This window comes from Grammomys surdaster, unplaced genomic scaffold (genome assembly GCF_004785775.1).
Source record: "Grammomys surdaster isolate TR1022 unplaced genomic scaffold, NIH_TR_1.0 355, whole genome shotgun sequence".
Taxonomy (NCBI): domain Eukaryota; kingdom Metazoa; phylum Chordata; class Mammalia; order Rodentia; family Muridae; genus Grammomys; species Grammomys surdaster.
The window spans coordinates 77,263-104,228 of NW_021604774.1; the positions used below are offsets into that span (position 1 = coordinate 77,263).

General features: G+C 42.2%; 2 protein-coding genes across 3 annotated transcripts in view; one reads left to right on the forward strand and one right to left on the reverse strand.

Moving 5' to 3' along the window:
* LOC114631269 (zinc finger protein 208-like) overlaps positions 1-26,966 on the forward strand; it is a 103,773-nt gene that overhangs the window by 18,005 nt on the left and 58,802 nt on the right. The window contains exon 6 of the mRNA XM_028779572.1: positions 1,293-2,843. Within this exon, the coding sequence (XP_028635405.1) occupies positions 1,293-2,843 (1,551 nt within the window). The remainder of the gene's footprint in view (positions 1-1,292; positions 2,844-26,966) is intronic.
* On the reverse strand, positions 10,766-26,907 carry Znf583 (zinc finger protein 583). Of its 2 annotated transcripts, XM_028779575.1 has the most exons (5): positions 26,763-26,907; positions 24,842-24,903; positions 20,777-20,903; positions 18,888-18,983; positions 10,766-12,832 (listed from the first exon to the last, which is right to left on the reverse strand). In XM_028779575.1, exons 2-5 carry the CDS (start codon positions 24,848-24,850, stop codon positions 11,358-11,360), a joined length of 1,707 nt encoding a protein of 568 aa, XP_028635408.1. In that variant the 5' UTR covers positions 24,851-24,903; positions 26,763-26,907; the 3' UTR covers positions 10,766-11,357. The 2 variants fall into 2 exon arrangements, with proteins under 2 accessions (XP_028635408.1, XP_028635407.1); XM_028779574.1 differs by lacking the exons at positions 24,842-24,903; positions 26,763-26,907 and having other exon boundaries at positions 11,337-12,832; positions 20,777-20,915.

Here is a 26,966-nt window from a genome sequence, read left to right on the forward strand (position 1 = left end):
TAATAGCTTCATTCTTTTTAGCTTAATGTGTCACTCTGTTTCCTGTTTCTCTTAAGTTTAAAGTTTTTATAGTTTTAAATGTTCACTCAATCCTAATTGTTAGTATATTTGTGGTTTTCAGTATTTGCTATTCAAGAATATGCTTTTAGTATTTATAACTGTGTAGAGGTACTCACTTTGAAAGTATTGTCCAGCCAGGCAGTGGTGGTGCATATCTTTAATCCTAGCGCTTGTGAGACAGAGGCCAGTGAATCTCTGTGAGTCTAAGGCCAGTCTGGTCTACAGAACAAATTCTAGGACAGCCAAGGCTATGCTGAGAAAACATATGTTATATTGAAAAACAAAAACAAAAATGAAAACAGAACAAACAAACAAAAACAAAAGAAGAGGAAGAAAGAAAGAAACATAGTGAACTCATTCTTTAAAAAGAAAAAGAGTATAATCCATTTTTCCCATTAATTTACAAAGTTTGATGTCTCCATAATCCAGTTTTAGATGATTTTATCATACAGGTAATGGGTAATTTTCTTACCCATTTACAGTTAATTTCTACTTCCACCATTAGTCCCAATAACCACATAATATTTCTGTGTAAATAGTCCCTTTTGTAAACATTTCATAGAGTAAATTTCATTTAACTGATGAACAGTCTGGAGCTAAATGTGGCATATGGTATAAACTACATCACATACATTAAAACTTGATTTATTTACTTTCAAACTTCAAACATTTCTGAATTCCTGTTGCTATGATTAAACACCCAGGAAAAAAGCAACTTAAGGGAGAAAAGATGTATTGGCTCATAATTCCAGGTTACACTCCATCACTGAGGGAAAGTTAAAACAGCAGGAACGTGAAGCAGCCAGCCACTTTATCCACAGTTAACAGCAGAGAAATGAATTCATGAATGCATTGCTCAGCTAGCTTTCTGCTTTTAATTCACTCAAGCCTAGGGAATGATACCACCCACGGTAGTAATATAATTACCTTCTTCTTTTTATTCACTCTGGAACCCCAAGCCCAGGGATTGGTGCTGCCCATAGTGAATTAAGGTAATTAACCTGTCCTCAGAGGCCCTCCCTTCTAGGTGATTCTGGATTTTATCACACCAATGATTAAAGGCAATCATCACAACACCTTAGTATAGTCATGGAGACTGTGGTAAGTGAGACACATTGTTCTTGTTAACATTGAGTTGTTATAATCACTAACTGTAATGACTCCTTTTTTATTATATGAGCTTCGTTTCTTCACCACAGGGAAACTAATCCTAACTTCTTGGTATCTTTCAGAATCAGGGTCTAAGTATGAGACCAAGAAGTTACCACCAAATCAATGTAACAAATCTGGGCCAAGCATCTGTAAAAAAACAGCTTCTTCACAACAAAAGGTTTCCATAGACAAGGCAAAACATAACAAGAATTCAGTCCCAAGAAAACCCAAGAAAAGACAGTCAGGCAAGAAATCTTTAAAGTGCAATCATTGTGGGAAAACCTTTTTTCGAAGCTTATCTTTTAAACGTCACCAAGACTTTCACACTGGAGAGAGGTCTTATGAATGCAGTTCTTGTAGACAAGTTTTCAGGCAGATCTTATCCCTCATTCTTCATCAGAGAGTTCACAATCAAAATAAAAGCTATGAATGTGATGAGTGTGGGGACATTTTTAATAAAAAGTTAACTCTTATGATACATAGAAGAATTCATAATGGAAAGGAAATTTCTCACCATGAGAAGGCCTCAGATTCATGCCCTTCCCTCAGTCTACACCATAATAATCACACTATTGACAGCATTCACCAGTGCAGAAAATGTGGGAAAGTCTTCAGCCGGATGTCATCCCTCTTACTTCATAAGAGGATTCACAACAGAAAGAAAATACAAAAATACAATAAATATGGGAGAGGCTTCAAAAAGAAGCCAGGCCTTGTACATAAAAGAATTTGTATTGGGAAGAAAACTCATGAAAGTGAGAAAGCCTTAATTCAGACTCTCAGGCAGAAAGCTTGCCAGTCAGAAAACCCTTTTACGTGTGGGAGATGTGGGAAGTCCTTTAGTAGGATCTCAGCCTTAATGCTTCATCAGAGAATTCACACGTCAGGGAACCCCTACAAATGTGATACATGTCACAAAGACTTTGGACGGCTGTCAACCCTTATTCTGCACGTAAGGACTCACAGCAGGGAGAAGCAGTTTAAGTGCAGCAAGTGCGAGAAGGTGTGCAGTCGCCTTTCATCCTTTCTTCAGCACCAGAAAATTCACAAAAGGAAAAAGAAACTTCTCGAGTGCAAGGAATGTGGCAAGATGTTTGGTGGCATGAAGAACCTTAAAGTGCATCTCAACATCCACTCAGAAGAGAAGCCTTTCAAGTGCAATAAGTGTAGTAAAGTCTTCGGCCGCCAGTCGTTTCTTAGTGAACATTTAAGAATCCACACTGGAGAGAAGCCCTATCAGTGTGAAGAATGTGGGAAAGCATTCAGTCACCGGATATCTCTTACCCGGCATAAGAGAATTCACAGTGAGGACAGGCCTTACGAGTGCGATCTGTGTGGGAAGGCCTTCAGCCAGAGTGCTCATCTGGCGCAGCATGAAAGGATTCACACTGGAGAGAAGCCTTACGCGTGCCAAATATGTAAGAAGTCCTTCGCTCAGCGCATATCCCTCATTCTACATGAAAGAAGTCACACTGGGGAGAAACCCTATGAGTGTAATGAATGTGGGAAGGCGTTCAGTAGTGGTTCGGACCTCATCCGACATCAGAGAAGTCATTCTTCAGAGAAACCTTATGAATGTAGCAAATGTGGTAAGGCATATAGTCGGAGCTCATCGCTGATTCGACATCAGAGTACACATTTGGAGGGACCAGCCTAAAGCTGTTGCTATATCTGCAAAAGCTAAAAGGGATATCAAAGAAGTGTTCAGAGACATGGAGAATGTGTGTAAGTGGTCTTGACTTATGATTATAGATAGATGTCCCAATAAACTCATCGTAAGTTGAAACGTTAGAGACAAAAATATATTTAATATACCTGACCTGCCAAATGTGATCATTTAGCAGCACAGTGTAGTATGGAATCCCAATTGTTCAATCTCCTGACTGCATGGCTTCCCAGAAGCTATGGCCGGATCCTGCTGCCCAGCACCGTGAGGGTTGTCACCCTGCTTATCATCAGCTTAGGGGAAGATCACAATTTGACCCAATTCCTAGTTGAATGGCTATTGCTTCTGTACCATCATAATGCTGAAAAATCATAAATCGGCAATCATTAATTGGAGGGAGGGAACTATCTGCCCATAACATGTTTTGTGTACGTGGAGCCATGGTATGATATTCTCTCCCTGTGAAAGCCAAAGAACAAAAGTAGTCGGTGGATTTTGAAGTGAAGATCTGAAATCAGCTGAGGTATGCTCAGAATTTTGAATCAGGGTTTGTGAATGAAGGCGGTTTTCAGTTGGCATTTCATTTCTAGTGTAGTGTTCGGGACATATCACTGGATACATACAGTGAAATGGAACTGGAACTACTAAGTCCGTGTTTCTGGATGGAGCTTTGAGCCTGAGTTGAGGTCCCAGGAAAATAGAATGTTAAGTCGAACAGGCAAACCAAGCAAAGCAGGGTGCCTCTTTCTCCTGACAGACCTGTGTTAGGGCGAGAACGAAAAGAGTGAGTCTTTAGGTTGCTAGAAATAGTAGTTACAGTGGGTGTGGAAAAGTAATCAATATCACACTGCCTCCATGGATGTGAAGATACACTGAGAAAATTAGTAAGACAGGCTGGGGGCTTGGGCAGGAGATTCTCAAGAACAAGGAACTTCAGAGCAGGGAGAAGCTATTTTTTACTTTTTTTACTTGAAAATAAATCGTCTATATTTATATAAGTAAACCATGTTTTCATGCAATACTGCTAGTTGCTATACAAAAAAGTTACTCTTGAGATATGTGTTTGGGTTTTTATGGTCTGGATATTTGTACCACCCCAAAACCCTCATATGTTGAAGCACTAACCCTTCAATGTGATGATATTTTGAAATGGGATTAATGAAATCATGGTGTGGATGGGCCTTTTTGATACATTTATTGATCAGACACACAAGAGGGCTTTGTCTTCTTCTATCCCATGTGAGAACACAAGCAGGCCATGTGCAAACCAAGAAAAACCCTCACCAGAACCTGACCGGTTTGATACACTCACCTTGGACTTCCGCTTATGGAGGAACTATGAGAACCTAATTTCTCTTAAGTCAACCCGTCTGTGATACTGTGTTATAGCAGCTCAAGCTGATCAGTTCATGGAAGAACTCCTAGGTTTAGGTACTGGCTGTTTTTCTTTGACCTGTCCAACATGTTCAGTGTATTTTTTGTCCCCTTTTCCAGCTTCTGTAAGCTATATAAGAAATAAAATCTGAGCAAAAGCTGTTTAGGAGAACATCTGTTTCTTGTTAAGAAAAGCTTATAGTGTTTGTTTATATTAAGAAAAGTTTATAGGGGTTCCAATTTTGACCACAAACACTGGGATTTGAGTAGGAAGTGTCCACCACAGGCTCATCATTCCCAGCTGGTAGGAGGCTCTGAGAATTTCAGGTGAGGCCTTACTGGAGGAGTCATGTCATGGGGGCGTGGGGTGCTCTGTCTTATCCCACCCTCCCCTTTAAAAATTCCCTTTAAAGAATTAGGGACTCATAGCCAAACATTAGGCAGAGCTCAGGGAACCCCACAGAAAAGGGGGAGGACGGATTGTAGGAGCCAGAGGAGTGGAGGACATGGCCCAAAAATATCAACTAAGCAGGAATCCTAGGGACTCACAGAGTCTGTGTGGGCCCAGTCTTACTGCTTCTTGTTATTCTGTTTGACTGATGTCCCTGGGAGGCCTATTCTTTTCTAAAGGGACATGGAGGAATAGTGGCTCTGGGGAAGTGTGTGTGTGTGTGTTGGGGGGGGGGGTGTTCAGGACTGAGAGGAGTAGAGGGAGTGGAGGCTACTGTCAGCATTTATGGGAGAAAAATTTTTTTAATTTAAAATATTTTATATACGTGTGTGTGTGTGTGTGTGTGTGTGTGTGTGTTGCCTGTGTGTATGAATGTGCACCACACATAAGCCTGCTGATCAGATGCCAGAAGAGACCATCAGATTCCCTATGACTGGAGTTATGGTTGTGAGTCACCATTTGGATGCTGGGAATCGAACGTCTGCAATAGCAAGTGCTCTAAACTGCTGAGCCGTCTCTCCCCACCTCCGCCCCCCAAGCCTTCCAGTCTATAGTATCTTGTTATAGCAGCTCAAGCTAACTAGTCCATTAGAGAGCTTTCACCAGAACCTTCTCTATCCCTTCTTTTCCCCCATCTCTTTTCTGATTGCCATAAGAGAGCTGCTTTGCCCTGCCTGCCCTGCTATGATGGACTAAACCCAAAATAAATACTTCTTTGTTTTGCTCAGGTATATTGATTCAGCAATAAAAATGCTAATACAAGTAAGAAAACAACCAAAGCATACAGAAGTTAAACTTGTAGGCAGGGTAAAGGCAGCTGAAATGTTAAATTTTCAGATACGTAAACACAAATAAAATCACTGCAGCAAGTGTGAAGAGTGGCATGGAGAAGACTCAATGAGTGGTACGGTTTTCTGTATTTCTACACCTCTCACCTCTATCCAAATCTTTGTGTTCTGTCAGGTCGTCCCTCTTGGTTCCAGATCAACAGTATCCCTAAGGGAATGCCATCTGGGATGTGTGTCAGTGGTAGTAAAGCACATGTATTCGGATTTTCATTCTGTTTGCTGTGATAAAATATTGACTAAAAACAACTCAAGAGGAGAGTTTGTTTGGCTTACACTTCCAGGGCACAAATCATTGAGAAGTCAGGGTAGGACCTCAGAAAGCAGAACCTGGAGGACTGCTGTTTCCTAGCTGCCACACATTCCTCAGGACAACCAGCCCAGAGAATGACACCCACTGGCATGCCCACAGTCTGACCAGTGCAGTTCTCAGTTGAGACTCCTCAAATGACTAAGCTACAAATCTGACAGACTTCAGTTCAATCCCTGGAACTCCCATGGTGAAAGGAGATAACCAGGTCCTGCAGGTTGTAAACACACACACACACACACACACACACACACACACACACACACACAATGTAATATTTAAAAAGAATGTATAAGATTGAACTACCTGAAATACATCTTAAATTCATAAGTTAAATGTAAGTTGGTGTTTTGTGTTGTTGTTGGGGATAGTAGTATAAACATTCAAAAAGCTGAAACAAATGGAAAAGGGGATAATTGCCTAGAGTAATTGCCTAGCATGTGGTAAGGCCTTGGGTTCAATTCCAACAGGAAAAAAAAAAAAAGAGAGGTTATAATAAAGGGGTCAGTTTCCAAGAACACATAATTCTCAATGGACATAAGTTGACTTATAGAGGTGCAAATTAAATGATGCTAAAGAGCCAGTAGAAGCAACCAAGATCCCTGCTTGGCTTGAGCTACCCACATATGTTTTCAAAAAAAAAAGTGTTTAGCTCCCCGGTTGTCAAGCTACATGCATGGTACACCCCACTCCAAACAAAAGCATGAGGACCTAAATTCAGATTTCCAGTACCGACTTAAAAGTCAGGCATGGCTGCAAATGTTTGTAACTCCAATTCTGCGAGGTAGAGACAGCTGGATCGGGGAGCTTGCTGGTTAGATAGAATACCTGAAAAGGTGAATGCCAGATTCACTGAGAGACTTTCTCAAAAAATAAAATACAGCCAAGAATGTTACATGCCTTTACTCCCAGAACTCAGGAGGCAGAAGAAGGGGAATTTTTATGAGTTTAAAATTAGCCAGAACATACATAGTTCCTAGTTGACTAAACAAAAACAACCAAAGGTAGGGGCCTGGAGAGATGGTTCAGTGATTAAGAGCACTTGGTGCTCTTCCAGAAGACACAGCTTCAGTTCTAGGATCCAGATGGTGGCTAAGCAGCAACTCCAGTTCCAGGAGATCTGATGCCCTCTTCTGGCCTCCAAAGATACGAGCACACATGGTGCACAGACAAACATGCAGGCAAAACCACTCACACACTTACAAATAAAATCAACAAGGCTGAGGATATAACTCTGGTAAAGCACTTTCCACAAAAGCCTGGCCACCTCAATTGGATCCATAGAATCTATGTTAAAATCAGGTATGATAGCACCCATGTCTGTAATCCCTAGTCTTACAAGTAACCCCTCATGTGTACCCCAATAAAAACCCACTGTGGTGCTAGAGAAATTCCCAGCACCCTCATGGTGGCTCACAACCACCTATAACTCTAGTTCCAGAGGATCTAACACTTTCTGGCTTCCTTGGGCACTAGACATACATGTAGACAAAACACCCATACACATAAAGTACAAATTTAAAAAAATCACTAGTTAACTAGGATGAGTGTGTGTGTGTGTGTGTGTGTGTGTGTGTGTACTGCATCTCACCAAGAAATCCATCATACAATATTGCTCTACAGAGTGATTCCAAGGAGTTATCATTATAATCTCTTGAGGGAAGCAGTACTGGCACCATAATATTAGATAGCTAGGAGGCATTAGGAGGCTTAAAGTTGTTAAGGGTGGACACATCCCTCAGTAGCAGCAACTTGTAAAAACAGAAAACAAAAGGTAGGACTCTGATTATTGATCAAAACAGTGGGACTGGAGTCATATCTCTGTCCTTAAGTAATGACATGACATTCTGGATTTTTCAGAAGGGCTGGTGTGGTGAGTTGAGTAGGTTTGGCTCCCAGAGATTCATGTGTTTGAATGCTTGGCCCCTAAGGAGTCTCACTGTTAGGATGTATGGTCTTGTTGGAGTACTTGTGGCCTTGTTAGAGGAAATGTCTCACTATGGAGGTGGGCTTTCAGGTCTCATATAAACTCAAGCTATGCCTAGTGTAATAGTCTTCTGCCTGCCAGCAGGACAGTCCCCTTCTGCTGCTGTGGATCAGGATGTAGAACTCTCAGTTCCCCCAGCACCATATCTGCCTGCACTCTGCCATGCTTCCTGCCGTGATGATAACGGCCTAAATTTCTGAAACTGTAAGCTAGCCTCAATTAAATTTTTTTCTTTAAATGAGTTGCTTTGATCATGGTGTCTGTTCACAGCAACAAAACCCTTAGACAGCGGATAAAGAACAAGATTTATATACCATTATTTCTCTCCTAGGAGAGAATGGGTACCTTTTACAGGTTAATTCAAATGTACCTATCACCCAGGTTGAAAAAAGGACTCTCTGAGCTGAGCAGTGGTGGCGCACGCCTTTAATCCCAGCACTTGGGAGGCAGAGGCAGGCGGATTTCTGAGTTCGAGGCCAGCCTGGTCTACAGAGTGAGTTCCAGGACAGCTAGGACTATACAGAGAAACCCTGTCTCAAAAAAACAACAACAACAAAAAAAAAAAAAAAAGAAAGAAAGAAAGAAAAAGGACTCTGGATAACTTTCTATTCTAGAGACAATAGAAATAATACAAACACTGCCTAGATTTATGTGGCTACTGCAATGGTCCTTTTGGAAATGCTGTAATTTGCCCTTTAATAAACACCAGTTATACACACGTTGTTGTTTGTGTCTTGTCTGAAGTCTTTAAGTGGAGGTCATGTAGACTAGGATGCAAAGGGGAAGCCAGAGCTAGAGCTTGGTAACACTTACGATGAGTATTCTTGGACCAGCGTACAACCTCACCATCATATGGGGTTAATTTTCACCTGTTGTCAAAAAAAAAAAAAACATGTGTGCATGTGTGTGTAGGATGTATGTGTGCACCAGAGGGAGCATGTTTTTGGAGGTTGATGTCAGGTGATCTCAATTGCTCTCCGATTTAAAAAAAAAAAGATTACAGTATATTTGTATTCATGATGTGAGGGAAATGTGTGTCATGATGCTAATATGGGGGTTAGAGGACAACTATGGGAAGTACATTTCTATTTGATTTCCATTCGTGTGTGTGTGTGTGTGTGTGTGTGTGTGTATTCAGGTGATAGGGAGTGACAGGTAGGGCCTCCCTCATACATACTACACTGGTACTCTGCCATCAAGACACACTCCAAGCCTTTCTTTCTATAGTTTGTTCTTTTTTTTTTTTTAAAGATGTTTTAGCATGTTGTGAATATGTTATGAGGGCTTGCATGTCTGTATGTGCACCACTTGCATGCATGTTCAGGGAGGCCAGATGAGGGCGTCAGAAGCCCTGGAACTGGAGTTACAGGTGATAGGGAACCAACATGTGGATACTGAGAACTGAGCCCAGGTCCACAGCAAGAGCAAGTGCTCTTAACCACTGAGCCACTTCTGCAAACCCTAGTGTTCACTCTTTTTTTTTTTTTTTTTTTTGAGACAGGGTTTCTCTGTGTAGCCCTGGCTGTCCTGGAACTCACTCTGTAGATCAGGCTGGCCTCGAACTCAGAAATCTGCCTGCCTCTGCCTCCCAAGTGCTGGGATTAAAGGCGTGTGCCACCACTGCCCAGCCACCTAGTGTTCACTCTTATGCTATGGACTTCACCACTCTTCCTTTTCTAAGTTATTCAGGTACAAAGTAGACTTGAGATCTTTTAGAGCAAGTGTGAGATGCTGTTGTATTTCTAAGTACCATGTAAGCTGCATCCAGCAAATCCCAACTTGCTATGTTCACAGTTGACTCAGTTCAAAGTATTTTCTATTTCTCCCTCTTGATTTCTTCTTTGAACGGAGTTCCTGAGAAGTGTGCTAGTTTGATTCAAATATGGGGCACATTTGGGTTATCTTTCTGTTATTTGGTCCTAAGTTCATTCCATTCTAGCCAAAAAAAAGTCTCACAAGACTTGAGCTCTTTTGAACGAACAGACATAGGGCTAGAGAGATGACTCAGTGGTGAAGATGACAGCATTCACATTTGGTGGCTCGTCAGCAGGTGTGACTCCAGCTCCAGGGGACCTAATACCTTCCTCTGTCTTTGAGTGTACACTCACACACTTTTTAAAAAAATAACTAGAGAATGTGGGTGGGTTTTTTGTTGTTGTTTTGTTCTTGGTTTTTGTTTTTGAGACTGGGTTTCTCTGTGTAGCCTTGGCTGTCCTAAACTCTATCTATAGAACAGGTTGGTCTCAAACTCACAGAGATCTGCCTGCCTCTGGAGTGCTAAGATTAAAGGTGTGTACCACCATGCCTGCCTGAGGATGTGTTTTTAGGCCTAAACTGTGGTACATCTTGTTAGGTGCTCTAGTTCACTGGTTACTGAGTAGATTTTTCTGCCTTGTTTTATTAAGTATCTGTTTTGCTTTTGTTTACATATCTATATAATGAATATATCTCAGTGAATTCCACTTCAAGTGATTTTTTTTCCAAAAGTCAAATGTGGATTCATAGAATATGAATAATGAAATCATTTTTTTCTTATTCAGTCATATATTTACATATTCATGCTAAAATAGAAGCTAACATGTTCCCCTCTATTATCAGCCCAATGTAAATACAATTGCATTTGCATTAGGTGTCACCCAGAGAATATATATATATATATATATATATATATATATATATAAAATTTTTTTTTAGATAGGGTCTAATGTAGCCCAGACTGGCTTACTATATAGCCAAGGATAACTCTGAACCTATGCCCAGCTTATGTAGTGCTAGGGACTGAACCCAGGGTTTTGTGCATGCTAAGTAAGCACTTTAAAAACTGAGCTACACCCTCAGTCTCCAACTTTACTATTTCTAATTATAAAAGTGCTATAATGCCCCAGGTCTGCTTTTTGCCTATGATTAAAATAATCAACTCTTCTTGGTATATCGTCATATTTTTATTTTAGATTAATATTACTTTATGCTAGGCACTCTGCTAAGAAATCTACATGCATTATATTTTCTTCTCCCAATTACTTTTGAGGTAGAACCATTATTAGTCCCATCGTATAATAAGACTGAAGGTTACAGAGGACCAGATGCTCCCCTAAATTTAGGGATGGAGGATGCGGGAGCAATGACAGATTTGTTTCAATTCTGGGGGGAGGAGAGGAGAAGAGGGAGGGAGGGAGGGACGGGGAAGAGAGAGGGGGGGGGGAATATTGACATGAAGGCTTTAACTGGTAGTTTGAAACAAGGTTCTGGGGACAAGGTGGTCTGTTAGGTTACTTTATGGACTGTGTGCTTTTTCCCTACAAACTTTTGGAGGTTGGAAAGAAATTTCAATTAATGAGGGATAAATAATATGACCAAAATTTGCTTTTGTAAAGTTTGGCTGAAGTGTGGAAACTGACAAGAGGTGAATACACTAGAAAGCCATTTCACTCTTCCACACAAAACAGCGTAACACATAGGAGACAAGAATAATATAATAGAAATGGTTCCAATGGGTCGGATTTGGGTTATATTTAGGAGATAAAACCTAGAGTTCTTGGCAACTGAGTAGACATAGAGGGTGACGGAGAGGAAAGGGACAAGAATGACTCCATAGTATGGACCTTCTCATGATGAGCAAGGTGCGCACGCTGCCGGAAAGATTTCCTGCAATCCTTACATTCGTAAGGTCTCTCTCCGGTATGAATTCTCTGATGTAGGGTAAGAGATCCACTGTAACTAAAGGCTTTCCCACAAATATTACACTCGTAAGGTTTCTCTCCAGTATGGATTCTTTGATGTTGAGCAAGGCCTGCATTTTGGCTAAATGTTTTCCTACATTCCTTACATATATAGGGCTTCTCTCCGGTGTGACTTCTCTGATGCTGCGTCAGAGATGAACTGTTGCTGAAGGCTTTTCTACATTCGGCACACTCATAGGGTTTCTCTCCGGTATGAACCCTCTGATGTTGATCAAGGTAAGCAATCTGGCTGAACGCTTTCCTACAGACTTTACATTCGTAAGGTTTTTCTCCAGTATGCACTCTCTGATGTTGAGACAGATGTGCATACTGGCTGAAAGACTTCCTACACTCTTTACATTCATAAGGTCTCTCCCCAGTGTGAATTCTCTGATGTACAATTAGGTATCCACGGTGACTAAAAGCTTTCCCACACACATGGCACACATACGGTTTCTCGCCTGTATGAATTCGCTGATGCTGAGCAAGGAACGAACCATTACTAAACGCTTTCCCACATTCAATACATTCAAAAGGTCGCTCTCCGGTATGAATTCTTTGATGCTGAGTCAGGTGTGCGATCTGGCTGAAGGCTTTCTTACAGTCTTTACACTGGTAAGGTTTCTCTCCAGTATGCACTCTCTGATGCTGGGCAAGATGTGCATTCTGGCTGAAGGCCTTCCTACACTCTTTACATTCATAGGGCTTCTCCCCAGTGTGTATCCTCTTATGTTGCGCTAGGTTTGCGCTCTGGCTGAAGGCTTTCCCACATTCCACGCATGCGTAGGGCTTCTCTCCCGTATGAATCCTCTGATGGAGCGTAAGGGAGGAGCTCTGGTTAAAGACTTTTTCACATTCAGTACACTTCAGGATTTTCTTTTCTACCTGGACCTTCTTATGTTTCATTTCAACGGACTTTTTCCGGTAATTCCTCTTTTGTTGCTCACTCAGGTCTAGTCTTTCTTTGGTAGAGAAACTTTGTGGCACATCTAGTATTGCGTCCTGATGGAAGGCTTGCCAAGATGGATTACACCCATTGAGTTCATCTTCAGGGACTCCTTTATGAGTGATGAGCAGCTGACTGGAACGCTCCTCCTGACCTTCCAACCTGTTCTTAAACCAGTCTTCACTCTCACGGTCTTCTTTCAAATTGGGACAGTCAAAGCTGGAACTAAAATGGCTTCTTCTCATTGTTAGGACTTTGGCAGATTCTTTATAAATATCTCGCTTTGATATAAATTCAGTACCTTTGAATACATATTCCCAATCTAAAAGATACCAAGAAAATAGATGTTTTAAAATTCATTCATAAGAAGAAAAGAAAGAGCTCAGGGAAAGTAAAATACAAAAGAAATGAAAGGATTTAACATCTCTTAATGCATCTTAAAAACTAAATTAGGAAAGGTGCTTGAGCCGGGTGTAGGAACACATGCCTTTAATCCCAGTACTTGAGAGGCAAAGGCAGGCCCTTCTCTGTGAGTCTGAAGCCAGCCTGGCCTACATAGCGAGTTCCAGGACAGCTAGAGCGTGAGACTCTTCCTTCAAAGAAAAAGAAGAGAAAAGAAAGCAAAAGAGAAGAAAAGAAAAGAAAAGAAGAGGATAGATTGATTAAATTAATCATACATAACCATAAAATATAATTTAGAAAACAAAAATAAAGAGGTCATCTAAAAATCACAATTATCTTTTTAAAAATTAATTAATTAAAATGTAGATACAATTAAGATCTTATATCTGAGTTAATAATATAGTCTTCAAACATCTTCTCTTCCTCTCTCAAGTTAAAAGTCAATTTTAGAATGTCAAGAATGTAGCTGAAGTACCCCCACTGGATACCCAGACCTAAATGCACACCAGCTGTCTAGTGGGTCATTCTATGGTGAATCACTACATTCTAGGAAAGGTGCTCCTGAAAACAATTTTCTTTGTAATTCCTGAAACCACAGTGCCTTCATGAAAACAAGCTTTTCTATCAAATCGCTTGCTTTTATTTAATACAGGTGTTACTTTGTCTTACGCTCCTTAGGCCCAGATTAGGTTACTTCTTTTTAGAGCTACATTTATTTAATGTGTGCACATACATGTTATGACATTTGTGTGGAGGTCAGAAGACCACTTGTGGGTTCTCTCTCTCTCTCCTTCCACCATGTTAGACCTGAGTACAGAACTCAGGTCATCAGGTTTGGTAGTAAATGCCTTTACCAGATGAGCTAGCTCAGGCTTGGTGGTAAATGCTCTTTCCTGATGAGCTAGCTCAGGCTTAGTGGTGAGCTAGCTCAGTGGCCCAACATTACCTTTTTATGTGTTTTGAGACCAGGGACTTTGAAATTGATAAATCTTGGCCAAAATAAGTAAATGCATATTGGGTCTCATCGAAATTGGTTACCATATCCTACTCTATAACAATATAAATACATTCACCAACTGTCCAATAGGTATTATGATATGTTTAATAAGCCAGTGCTTTTCATGGGTCGTAAGACAAATATGTCAACAAATTTCAAAGTACTGACTGAAATCAGAGAGGGGTCTTCTCTACCCTCAAAAGAATTACTTTTAAGGGACATAATGGTGTGTGCCATGCACTATCAGAGTATTAAGAATAGTTGTAATTTAAAAGTGCTTACAATTACACAACAACAACAAACACAGAAAATCCTTGAGGGACTACCTTAGAAGAAAAGACCAACATAAACCCACAGGAAGTAGAAAAGCATCTTAGTAGATGTAGTGGAAAAGTGTCTTAGTTAGGGTTTTACTGCTGTGAACAGACACCATGATCAAGGCAACTCTTATAAGGACAGCATTTAATTGGGGCTGGCTTACAGGTTCAGAGGTTCAGTCCATTGTCATCAAGGCGGGAACATGGCAGCTTCCAGGCAGGCATGGCACTAGAGCTGAGGGTTCTATATTCATCCAAAGGAAACCAGGAGCAGACTGATCTCTAGGCAACTAGGATGAGGGTCTTAAAGCCTATGCCTCAATGGCACACTTCCTCCAACAAGGCCACACCTCCTAATAGTGCCATACCATGGACCAAACATATTCAAACCACCACACTAAGTGAGAAAATAACAAAGTAGCTACAGTGAACAGAGAAAGTAAAGCCAAAATTAGATAATAAAAACTACTAGTTATGAAAACATGAGGGCTTGTGAGATGGCTCAGGGCATCCAGGGATTTGCCATTAAACCCGATGACCCAGAGCTGATCTCCAAAATCCACGCTGTAGAAGGAAAGAACCAACTCCTGAGGGTTGTCCTTGGCTTCCATACACACACTGTGCCATGTGTGTGCCTATACTTGTGCACACACATAGTTAAATAAATAAAATGTTAAAAAAAACCCTTTACATTAAAAAGAGAAAAATTGGCCGGGCAGTGGTGGCACACACCTTTAATCCCAGCACTTGGGAGGCAGGTGGATTTCTGAGTTTGAGAAACTAGCCTGGTCTACAGAGTGAGTTCCAGGACAGCCAGGGCTACACAGAGAAACCCTGTCTCGAAAAGCCAAAAAAAAAAAAAAAGGAAGAAAAATTGGCAACATCAGAGTGAAAGGAGTTATTATGATATTTTATAAAACTAATAAGATAATTTTATAAACTTATGTTAATAAAGTAGGTAACTCATATGAAATGCACAATCTCTTGAAAGAAAAAGCCTTACCAAAGCTGAAGCAAGAAAAACTAGATAAAAAATAATCCTATATTCATTGATCCTGCTTTCTAAATATGTCTTCACTAGTGGACTCCACCAAAGATTTAAGGGGAAAAGAATACAATCGTGAAACTTTTTCAGAAAGAGAAGATGATAAGACTCTGGACTTGTTTTCACAAATCCACCATTAGCTTGATAATAAAGCCAAATAAAGAGACCACAAGTAAGCCCAGAGACTGGTGCAGCGCCTAAACACAAATGCAAAATGTTTAATAACATACAGCAAGTAAAACTCAATGAAATATGGGAAACATAATTTTGACCAAAAAAAATTAATCCAAGGAATGTGAGGTTGATTTAATATTGGGAAATCATTCACTATGTTAACAGTAACAAAAAATATGATCATCTCAATAGGTGTAGAATGAGTATTTGAACTGTTAATTATACAATTTTTAGCAAAGCAAGGGATCTGTTTCTAAGAAGCTTAACAGAAGTCCTACAGTTGGAATCCACTTAATAGTAAAAACCAGAATACAGGATACATATCCTCATTAGATTGGAACCAGATAACTACATATGCTTTTCCACCTCCATTCAACATTATAAAACAATGGCAAGATAGCAAGAAATAGTAGGTGAAATACAGAAAGGAATAAGAAGACAGCCCATGTCTGCAGATGGCATAATTACATAAAACGTCCTCAGAGCTTTGGGGGAAAAAGTGCAAAAGGCAATAAGAACACCACACTGAGGTCTCATGGTGGCAGGGTACCCACCAAACCAGAGACAATGCGGTCAGCAGGCTCAGCTACCCTTACACCAATGTAGAAAATCCAATAAACAACAAAATTAGGAGGAAAGGAAAAAAACAAAAAACAAAAACAGAGAATTGAGAGACTAGAAACACAAAATAAACTCACATGCTGGACCTTAAAAAATATAACGGATTTATGGATTAGCAACCTAATACATCATTTCTAAATGGTAAGTATATCCAATAAAAAATTAAAACAAAACAATCATAGATATAAAAAAAAGTTATGAGGTTATTTTGCTCTGGTTCATGGATATAAATCTGATAACTTAAGTTAAAAAAAGAATAACTACTAGATAAATACATCTACATAAAACATAACCAAAGAAACTATAGAGACTATTTACTAACTAGGATGCTGAGAAAATTCTCACACACCTGCTTCCCCACAAAGCCTCAGTATTGGGTGTTACCTCTCAGCCTCTAAGGATAGGTGTACGATTCAGTCAGTGTGTCTACAACAGACTTTCTAGGTCTGTCTTTCAGTTCAAGTGCAATCTGCTTTTTACACCCTGCTTTCTATACCCCTAATCTCTCTGTCTGTCCCTCCTAAAACAGAATATCCTACATCCCAGGCAGGCCTGGAATTCACTGTATATCTGAGGATGACCTTTAACTCCTGATCCCCTTGCCTCTGCCTCCCCAATGCTGGGATTACAGGTGTGCACCAGCATGGCAGGCTAAGAGTGCTGGTAATCAGCCCAGGATTTCACCAAAGCGGGGTGAGCACTCTATTGATTGAGCTACACGCCCTGGAGTTCTTTATATCTATAGCTGAGCTCATCTCTCCTCCTACCAACTCATGTTCTTCTGACTAGTTCCATTTCATGTTATCACGCAAACTTGAAAATAAGCTTGGAGAGTGCTTTCCTTTTCCTCTGATTGTGTGTGTGTGTGTGTGTGTGTGTGTGTATAGCATAGAATAGAGTTTATTCAGGGCATGAGAAGGGTAGTTAAGAGGGTGGTAGAGGCAGAGAAAGGCATAGAGAGGGAGAGAGTGGAGAAGTACAGGCCAGCCATGAACACGTGGAGAGAGGGGGAGGAAGGGGAAGAAGGGAAGAGCCCAAGAGGACAAGAAAGGAACAAGAGACCGCGAGTGCGAGAGCTGTTTATATTTATTTCTTTGGTATTTTGAGGTAGAGTTTCTTTGTGTAGCCTTGGTTGTCTCTGATGGTTTATAAGCTTGTGAATAGCTCACAAGATTAAGCAAGATGCTGTACTCAAAGCAGAGGCTCAGTGGAGGAGTAAGTGAATGAATGAATGAATGAATGAATGCATCAATCTTTCAGTCTTTTAAAACGAATGAGTGATTGAAAGGAACAATGAGTCCAGGTTTTTCTTTCATTTTTTTTATTCTTTTTTAATGCAGTGAATCGACTTGTGCAACACTACAAGACAAAAGGACAAGACTGGCTGTGACATCTGGATGCAGGGAAGAGGGAAATGAGTTATCAGAGACGACAGTAACTTTTGAGATAAAGTGTACCAAGAGAGTAATTCAGGCTTAAGCTCAGCGCCTCTTCCCAGACCTTGATGCTACAGTGTGCACTACATTTAGTCTTTAAATGTGCTGGGTTGGGGAGACAGCTTAGTACTTAAGAACACTTGCTGATCTTCTGGAGGACTGAGTTTGACCTCAAGCAAATATGAGGTATCTAACAACCAGGTGTAACTAGTTCCGATGCCCTCTCCTGACTTCTGTGAGCACTGCACACATGTGGTACACTGACATACATGCAGGCAAAACACCCACATACATAATAATAAGAATGAATGACTCTTTAAAAAAAAATTGTCACATGCTGCACAACCCCACCGAGAAGCTAATTCCAGATGTGTAGTTAGGCCATTCACTTCAGACTCAAGCATGCATGTCTTAAGAGTGTCCTCTAAGACCTCTTGTCTAGGGATGGGCTGGCTCTTCCAACTCAACGCTGAATGGCCTCTAAGAGGAACACCATATTCACTGTGCTGGAGAGATAACTCAGCAGGTAAGTGTGCCTGCAGCTCTTGTAAAGCCCTAGGTTCAGTTCCTATCACCCAGACAGTGATTTATAACTGGCCGTAAGTCCAGGTCCGGGCATGACTCCCTCTTCTGGCCTCTGCACATACTGCATGTGGTGCACTTCCATGCTATGCAGACAAAACACTCATAAAAATAACTCCTGTAAAAGGAGAACACCATGTCCTGGAGAATAGAAGGAGAATTGCTAGAGGGCAAACACTCTGTGTCCTTGAACACAGCCAGGAGGTAAACATTCTCAGGCACCTTCCCAAAGCAGCTATTGTCTACACTATGATATAAAACTGCATGTGGTGAAAGCGGCTAACAGGAGGTCTCAATGCGGAGGCAATCTGCCTGGAATCCTCCATGTCAATCAGGAGGTGCAATCTGCCTGGAATCCTCCATGTCAATCAGGAGGTCCCGTTGATTTTGGCTTCTGACCTGATGCTCCAATGTCTTTTTGCAGCTTGCTGTTTTTTTCTTTTACTGTTTCAGGCTGTGTACCTAGTAACTCTCTCACTCTAAACCAGAAGCTTGGCATGACAGACCACCAGCTACACCAGTGGTTCTCAACCTGGGGGTCGTGACCCCCTACCCTTCCACAGGGATTGCCTCAGATTGTCAGAAAACACAGATACTTATGTTAAGATTCATAACAGTTGCAAAATCACAGTTATGAAGTAGCAACAAAAATAATTTTATGTTTAGAGTTACTACAACATGAGGAACTATACAAAGGGCCACAGCATTAGGAAGGTTGAGAACCACTGATCTTTATGGACCAGATGCTTTAACAAAACCTACTCTTTGCAAAGGCGCCTACCTCCCCAGCTCGCCCCACTCACCAGGACATGTGTCTCTTGCCCCCTTCTTCTGCACCATCCAGGGATCTTTTCCTTGTTCCAGTAATGAGATCACGGCTGGTTTGTAAATAGGAATTCCTGCTTCCAAGAAACACAAGAGGAATTAGCCACCCTCAGCAATCAAATCAAGTTTGCTGTTCAACAGGAAGGTGGGAGCTGAGGAAGATGGGAAATATTCTTTAGAATAAATGGCAAGAAAGAGTAGTCTAAAAAAAGCTGTAATTCTGTAAAATGTAACTTATTTGTAGAGCAGAAACAGGGGGGTGGGGGGAACAATTCTCTTTGAATTTTTGGACTGGATTTGCTAGGTTGCCCAGGCTGTTTCTCCCTACCCCTGACTGTGTTGGTTATTCATGGTTGTCAATTTCACTACACATGGAATTAACTAAAACCCAAGTGGCTGGTTATACCTGTGAGGAACTTTTTTCTTAAAGCATTTGAAGTGGGAAGACACACTTTTGTTTTCTTTTTTTGAGACAGGGCTTCTCTGTGTAGCCATGGCTGTCCTGGAACTTACTCTGTGGACCAGGGGACCAGGCTGGCCTTGATGAACAAACTCAGAGAGATTCGCCTGCTTCTGCCTCCTGAATGCTGCGATTAAAGGCATGTGCCATCTCTGCTTTGTGGGAAGACCCATTTTTAATTCAGATCTTTCTCTCTGACAAGTCCATTCCTTCATTGGCATTAGAGCCTACTTTCTTTGAGATTCTGGTGTATACTGAAGACCAGCTGAGACATCCAGCCTCATGGCCTGAACAACTATGGGATTCTTGGACCCTCAGTTGGTAGACAGCTACTGTTGGACTAGCTAGACCACAGCCTGTACGCCATTCTAATAAATCCCTATATATAATGAATGCACACACACACACACACACACACACGCACACGCACACGCACACACACGCACACACACGCACACATGTATATATGAGTATGTATACATATATGTATATACATATATATTTACCAATCCTATCAATTCTGTTCCCCTAGAGCAGTGGTTTTCAACCTATGGGTTATGACCCCTCTAGGATTTAGGGGTCACCTAAAACCATCAGAAAACAGAGATACTCACATTAATATCCATAACAGTAGCAAAGTTACAGTTATGAAGTAGGAACAGAAATACTTTTACAGTTGGGGATGTCCATGACATTAGGAAGTATATAAGGGGTTGCAGCATTAGGAAGGTTGAGAAGCACTGCTCTAGAGAACCCTGACTAATACTCCAGCCCTCAGAACTATAGGCATGTGTCACCATATGGCTTCAGAAAGAGAAATCAGGCAAATAAAATGGCTCAGTGGGAAAAGTGTGTGTTGTGTAAGCCCGGTGACCCGAGTTCCACTCTCAGAGCCCCTGAAGAGGTGGGAGAGAGAACTGACTTCACATGCATACTGTGACATGTGCACACAATTCCCCAACACACACACACGCACATACACACACACAAACACACATGCTCACACATACACATATTCACACATACACATTTACACACACATAAGTACATACACATACAAACACACATGTACATACACACACATACAAAACACACACATACATAGACATTCATACACAGACGTACACACATACATACACACACATACACATACAAGCACATGCATACATACACATATTCACACACATACATATACACACACACATACATACACATACAAACACATATATACTCACACACATCTACACACAGACACATACACACACACACAAAGAAAAAGGGAGAGATAGAGTTAAATATAATTTCTAAAATTTTTAATAAAAAGGGGAAATTTAGTAAAACAACCCAGAGGCATCTCAGAGCCACTGCACAGAGCACAGACTTGGGACTCAATGGAGACTGCCTTACCCAGTAACACCAGGCTTCTGTAGTTCTCCAGTGTCACCTTCCTGTACAGGTCTCTCTGTGTGTCACTCAGCCATTGCCATTCCTCTTGAGTGAAATTTACAGACACATCCTCAAATGTCAGCAAATCCTGAAATGACATAAACGTATTCTGGTTCGAGTCCTCACACGGGCCTAGGTTTAATAGTGAGAGCTGGTCATGGCAGCACAGGTCTGTAATCTCAGCACTCAGGAGGCAGAGGTTGGATGCCTGGAGTTTCAGGCCAGCCAGGGCTGCATAGTGAGTTCAACTACTATATACTACACTATACTACTATATACTACATTGTGAGACCCAGTCTCAGACAAACAACAACACAATACAACACAACGGAGAAGAGTTAGCACTGGCTAAACTGTGTACACTTGGGTAGAAGCAAAAAACCCAACTTTTTAAAAAGACAGCCTGGTATGAGGTTCAGGGCTGTCTTGAATTCACAACCCTTCTGTCTCAGCTTTCCAAGCGCTAAGATTATATGTCTATCTCTCTTTATCTGTTTCTCTTTCCTCTCTCTGTCTGTCTCCTCCCTTCCCCCTCCCCCCCATTGGGTATAGCTACATAAGAGTTCAAGCTGGACTCTTGGTCTTTCTAAGCCTCTCAAGTGCTAGACTTACAGGTATGGCCACTCAAGCCCCTCAAGGTACAAGTACCCACCCCCTACCTCCACTATTGTAGCTGCTATAATGGCTGTTTCCAGCACCTGGTAACACAGTGGCCAAGCTCTGCCCTCTAGGAAAAAAAGCCCAAGACCAGGTCACAGAAACCACCAATCCCTGAACTTGACCCAAGATCAGTACACAAAATCCCACTAATCCTAGGCCACCCTGGAAAGCTCCAACCCCAACCACCAAGAAACCCTACATAAAGCTGGTCTCCTGCTTGGTTCTTTGCTGCTTCTCACTGGAGCAGAGGTGGCCACCCTCTGGGAGTCTCCCAATAAATCTCTTGTGTGAGGTTCATTGTTTTGTGTGACTCTGTGGTATTTCTTGGTTCCTGACTACCAGGATACCTTTCCCTTCAGAGCTGCAACACTTTCAGCCATCACCAGCCAGTACCTCACATTCTTAAAAAATGCATGTCCAGTAATTGCCACGCTTGCTTCGGTATTCCTTTACGGGAAGTATATAACTTCTGATAAACTGTCTACTGCTGAAGAAAAGACTCACCATACTTATCCAGATAGGTAGCACTAAAGCCAATAGTGTACAGCCACAGGGGATTCATACTAAATGCCAAAGAACTTCTTTTGGAAAAAACAAAAAACAAAACAGGATACACTGGGGCAGGAAAAAAGAGTATGATATAGAAAGTAATGGATACATATAGCCTCAGTAGTTAAGAGCACTGGCCGCTGTTGCAGCAGACACAGGTTTGGTTCCCAGCAACTACACGGCAGCTCACAATCATCTGTAACTCTAGTTCTAGGGGATCTGACACCCTTTTCTGACCTTTCATTACTTTCTATATGATACTCTTTTCCTGCCCCAGTGTATCCTGTTTTGTTTTATGTTTTTTTTTTTTTTTCCAAAAGAAGTTCTTTGGCATTTAGTATGACTCAAGTGTTTCCTCTCCTACTCACCCCACAACAAAGGTCTTTTTTAGCCATTATTTCCAAGGTGGAGGCAGGAGGATTGGGAGCCCAAGATCATTCTTGACTGCAGAGTGCTCTGAGCCCCAGTTTGGCTCTATAATAAGGCGTTATGTCAATATATTTCCCATAATAGTTTCATTAGTTAACTAACTGGATTGCCCAGTATATCAGCTATGGACTGCTACTAACTCAGAGTATCTCTAAAAGAAGACATTACTGTTCTCATAAATTCTTATTCTTTTTTTTCTTAGTAATATATTTTTTCTCAAATCATAATTCATTCACACAGGGGTTATAAACACAGAAAGGCAGGATGTGGGGAAGGGAATGACACTGGGTGTGGGTGTTCAGGGGGAATACAGATATCTTTCAGAACCAGGTATCGGCTGGGTGAAGGTTCAGGAGACAAGTCACTATGACTCTGCCTATGACTCGCTTGTACTTATCTAAGTTGGTATTGTCTGTCAAGACTACCTATTTACAAGGTCTATGACTACTCAGGCTTGTAAATTTCCACAAAAGCTGCCTGTTTACATCAGCTTATAGCCATCTGTTTCAATGTTTTTCCACTGAGACCCAAGATTTGATATTAGTATACATGTATGACAGGCCTATTGCTGATTTTAGGCCTATGGCTGATTTTAGGTCTTCAGTGTGTAAGCAGGGCTGCCCCTGACATCTCCTCCCTTCTCTAAGTATAGAAAGGCTGTGGCAATTCTAATCTTGTGAAGGCAGGGATAGAGGCCTGACCTCCAGTACTTGAAGGGGACCTTGTAATGGCTCCAGTCCCCCTGTCGTTGTCCAGTGAGGCATGAGGGCCATACCCATCCCGATGTCTTTTTCCTGGAGAGGGGATACTTTTGACATCAACCCCTATGCAGTCAGGCTTGTCCTCCAGGGAACCCAGAGAGATATTTTTATCTTTTATTTATATTCCCTTGCAGTGCTTATCCTCGCAGCCTAAGCAAGAATTCAGATCGCCTGTCAGTGGGGGTTCTGGGTGGCCCCTCTCTGCTTGGTCTAGGGGCAGAAGTCCCTCCTTTTAGGTTGGGTGGAGATGGGTTTTGGAAACACCCTGTATAAAGTAACAACCTCATCTTGAGTCTCGTGGTCCTCCATAGCTAACTTATGATAACATATCTGAATAGGTTTTGCTACCAAATTATCTGTTGTATCACAGAGTTAGTCAGCCTATTTGAGGCCCAGGGACCAGCAGAAATAAGCAAAAAGAACCCAAATAATGGTCCCAAGATGGGAGGAAATAGGGTTGACAACCTTGGAGAGGCTGAAAACCAATTCTTGTACCAGCATTCATCTGTCTCTTTCTCTCTCTGATTTTTCTTAGGGCCTTCACTACCTATTTCATGCTCTCTTTAACCCTCTTTGTCTTGTCTATGTAAAGGCAACCTTCTTCTTTAAGGGCTGTACACAGTCAAGAGCTGTACACAGCCTTTTCTATTGTAATAGAGTAAATCAAGTCCCATAAGGATCTTTGCGATTTTAGGAGGTCTCTTCAGACAGCGAAACGAGGGATTTCTTCAGATTAGTGATGTCAATCTCTAGCTGTTTGATGTTCTTGTTAGTGGCCCTTCAAAGGTCTGAGTAGTATAAGTTCGGAGGCCAGCATCTGGATTAGAACTTCTAACCGCCGACATCACGGGTGATTCATTTTTACCTGGGATGCTGCCTGAGTTAAAGCTCCTGGGAGGCCCTCTTTCTCTCGGTTTTCTGAGGTTGGGTACCATTCTAATTCTTCAGAGCTCATGAAGTACTAAGAAAAATGCTGCCTGAGCCTAGATGCACTTTCCTGATCAAGATCTGAGCTGGGAGGTGGTAGTGCATGCATTTGGGAGGTAGAGGCAGATTTCTTTGAGTTCGAGGTCAGCTTGGTCTACAGATTGAGTTCCAGAACAACCAGGGCTACATAGAGAAACCCTGTCTTGGAAAACAAAAACAAAACAACAACACTCCCAATTTAATACATTGAATTTCTGAAAATCATCTTGAACATGAATTTTTGCCAAATCCCCTAACTCTGGGCATCCAAAAGCCCCCCAATTTCCTTTCAAACCCGAGATTGTAGAGAAAAGCTCCTTGCTTCCAGTCACAAATTAACTCATCTCCGCCTCTAATACCCACAACTTCAGCTCACGTAATCCCACCCAAAGAATGTTTTTCTGCCTCATTACAGTTCCTAAGAGCACTGAATGCACAGGCGAGGCTGAACAAGTCCTTGAATCAAGAAGCAAATACTGGCTGAGAGATAAGGGTGCTCTTAAACTTTGGGGGGCTTTCTTTTGAGTTGCAATGGAGAACAAGAGCAAGTCTCTGGAGAGATGAGATTTTTGTTGGAGGGCTGAATTTCAGAAATCAAAGTGTTCCTTTAGCCTGACTGAAAAATAAGGTGGGATTTCAGGGAAAAAGAAACGCTTCTCACCTTGGACATGGCGTTAAAGCTTCAAGAATATATGACTGCGTTTCTGGGAGCAGGGCGATGTCCTGAGAAAGTAGAGATGGACAGAAAAAAGAAACTGTAAGTTCCAGGTGTACCCTGCAGCCCCAGCATCATGCCTCTGTCCTTCTCCTCCCTACACAGACACGCATTTGAGGTATCCTTACATTTAACAATGCCTTTCCTATGTACTTTATAGCTCCAGGACTCAACATATACTTTATGTCTAAGTTATCTCTTTCACTTACGTCCTCGTAATTAAAGACCGGCATTATCAGCTAAGCATTGTCTACCCTTTCACACAGGAAGGTTTTCATTGTTGAAGATACATAAGGTGACAGTTGAGAAACTAACTGAGCCAAACCGGGAACTAGACTGGAATAATTTACAGTGTACAGATGCTGCCGCTAAAGGATCTTGAGGGATGAGATACAGGCTATCAAGTGAAGCTACTTTGCACAGAGCGAGCAGCAGAGGGCCTGTGTGATCTGGAAGACACTGGACCAGGGTCAGGACACCCTGCTACTGGACCTTACCCCATGCCATCTCATACTATCACAGATTCTCCAATCTGTCTCAGTTACACGGTCTTAGACTCAATGCCACAGCCCTGTACACTGTCACTCGGCCCATACGTTGTCACAGGCTCCATCCCAGCTGGCAGCAAAAGCCTCACTGTAATAGTGTCACAGAGTCCCAAATGCAGCCTGACGCTCACATCCACAGGGGTGGCATAGTTGAAGGTGACTCTTACAGTGTGCCATGGTGTCACCCTGTCGCAGGGCACCCACACAAGGTGCTATCTCATACGGTCCAATACATTCTCAAAGAATACACACACACACACACACACACACACACACACATCCTTATGGCCTGTCACAGTCTCATACACGGTCACAGGCCCTTCAGCACGGTGACATGGACTCATAATACCACACCCACTGTCCCAGCCTCTCTCTTTAGGTCATAGCCAGTATTCAGTCTCACAAACTGTCACAGGCCCTGACAGCACTATTGGCACAGTCTCAAAAAGTATTCAGCCTCAGGCCTTCACAACAAAGTGGCTTGGTCTCAACCCTGTCAGATGGGTCTCCAAACACATTCTCCCACGTGGAGAGAGCCCTATGCTGTCACATACAGTCAACACGCTGTCACAAGCCCTCAGTCTCATACACTCTGCAGCCTCAGTCACGGGCCCCTGGTACACAAGGTGTGGTCTGACACTGTCACTCAGATCCCCACTCCAAAGTGCTCACACATAATACAGCCTACCCTGTGCAGTCACCCACATTGTCTTTCATTCAGTCTTACACAGTGTATGCAGTAACAGATCAACCTCACACGGTGTGGGGGTCTCACTCTGTCATATGAGTCTTCAAACCCATTCTCCCACATGATCGTTTATATTGTCACATACTGTCGCACACAATGTCACAGCCTCGGTCCCACACAGTATTTAGTCTGACAGTCAGAAGCCCTTAATACACAGTGATCTGGTCTAACACCACCACTCAGCCGATCCCTCTCCGGTGAAATCACATACATCGTCACGGTCTTTCAGTCTTACAGAGTACTCAGTCACAGGTCCCCTCATGCAAGTGAGTGGTATCACACTGTCACACACATAACCACCTCAGCCTCACACAGTGTGCAGGCTCAGCCACGGTCACTCAGGTTCCCCCCCGCAACCCCCCAGCGCTGTCACACACTGGCACAAAGCCTCTCTCAGTTTCCTCTCAGTCACAGGCTCCCCCCATTACGGGGTGCTCTCTCATAATGTCACATACACCATCACAGGCTCAGTCTCACACAGTTGCAACCTCACGGTCATAGGCCCCTCATACACGGTGGCGTGGTCTCGCACGGTCACTCTGGTCCCGCCACATATTCCCCCACACGGTACCTTGCTCCTCACCGAGCGTCTCCTCAGTCCTCGTCACCCCTCTCTCGGCGCCGAGGCAGGTCTGGCCGGGGCCGGGGCTCGATCTCGCGGCGCCGGTAGAGCTCACAAAGGCGCGGCTGCGGAGCGGCTCCACGCAGGGGCCTCTGGGAGGTGGAGTCCTGTGCTTGACCGGAGCGGCGTAGGGCATGCTGGGAACGCCTTTTA

What these genes read in the sequence shown, in the direction of transcription:
- Znf583 (XM_028779574.1), bottom strand. Translation starts at nt 20,915, where the DNA reads ATGTCATTTCAGGATTTGCTGACATTTGAGGATGTGTCTGTAAATTTC. An exon ending in CAGAAGCCTGGTGTTACTGG is followed by an intron (nt 18,984 to 20,776) that starts GTAAGGCAGTCT and finishes TCTTGGAAGCAG; the next exon opens with GAATTCCTATTTACAAACCA. An exon ending in GGCAAGAGACACATGTCCTG is followed by an intron (nt 12,833 to 18,887) that starts GTGAGTGGGGCG and finishes GGTATCTTTTAG; the next exon opens with ATTGGGAATATGTATTCAAA.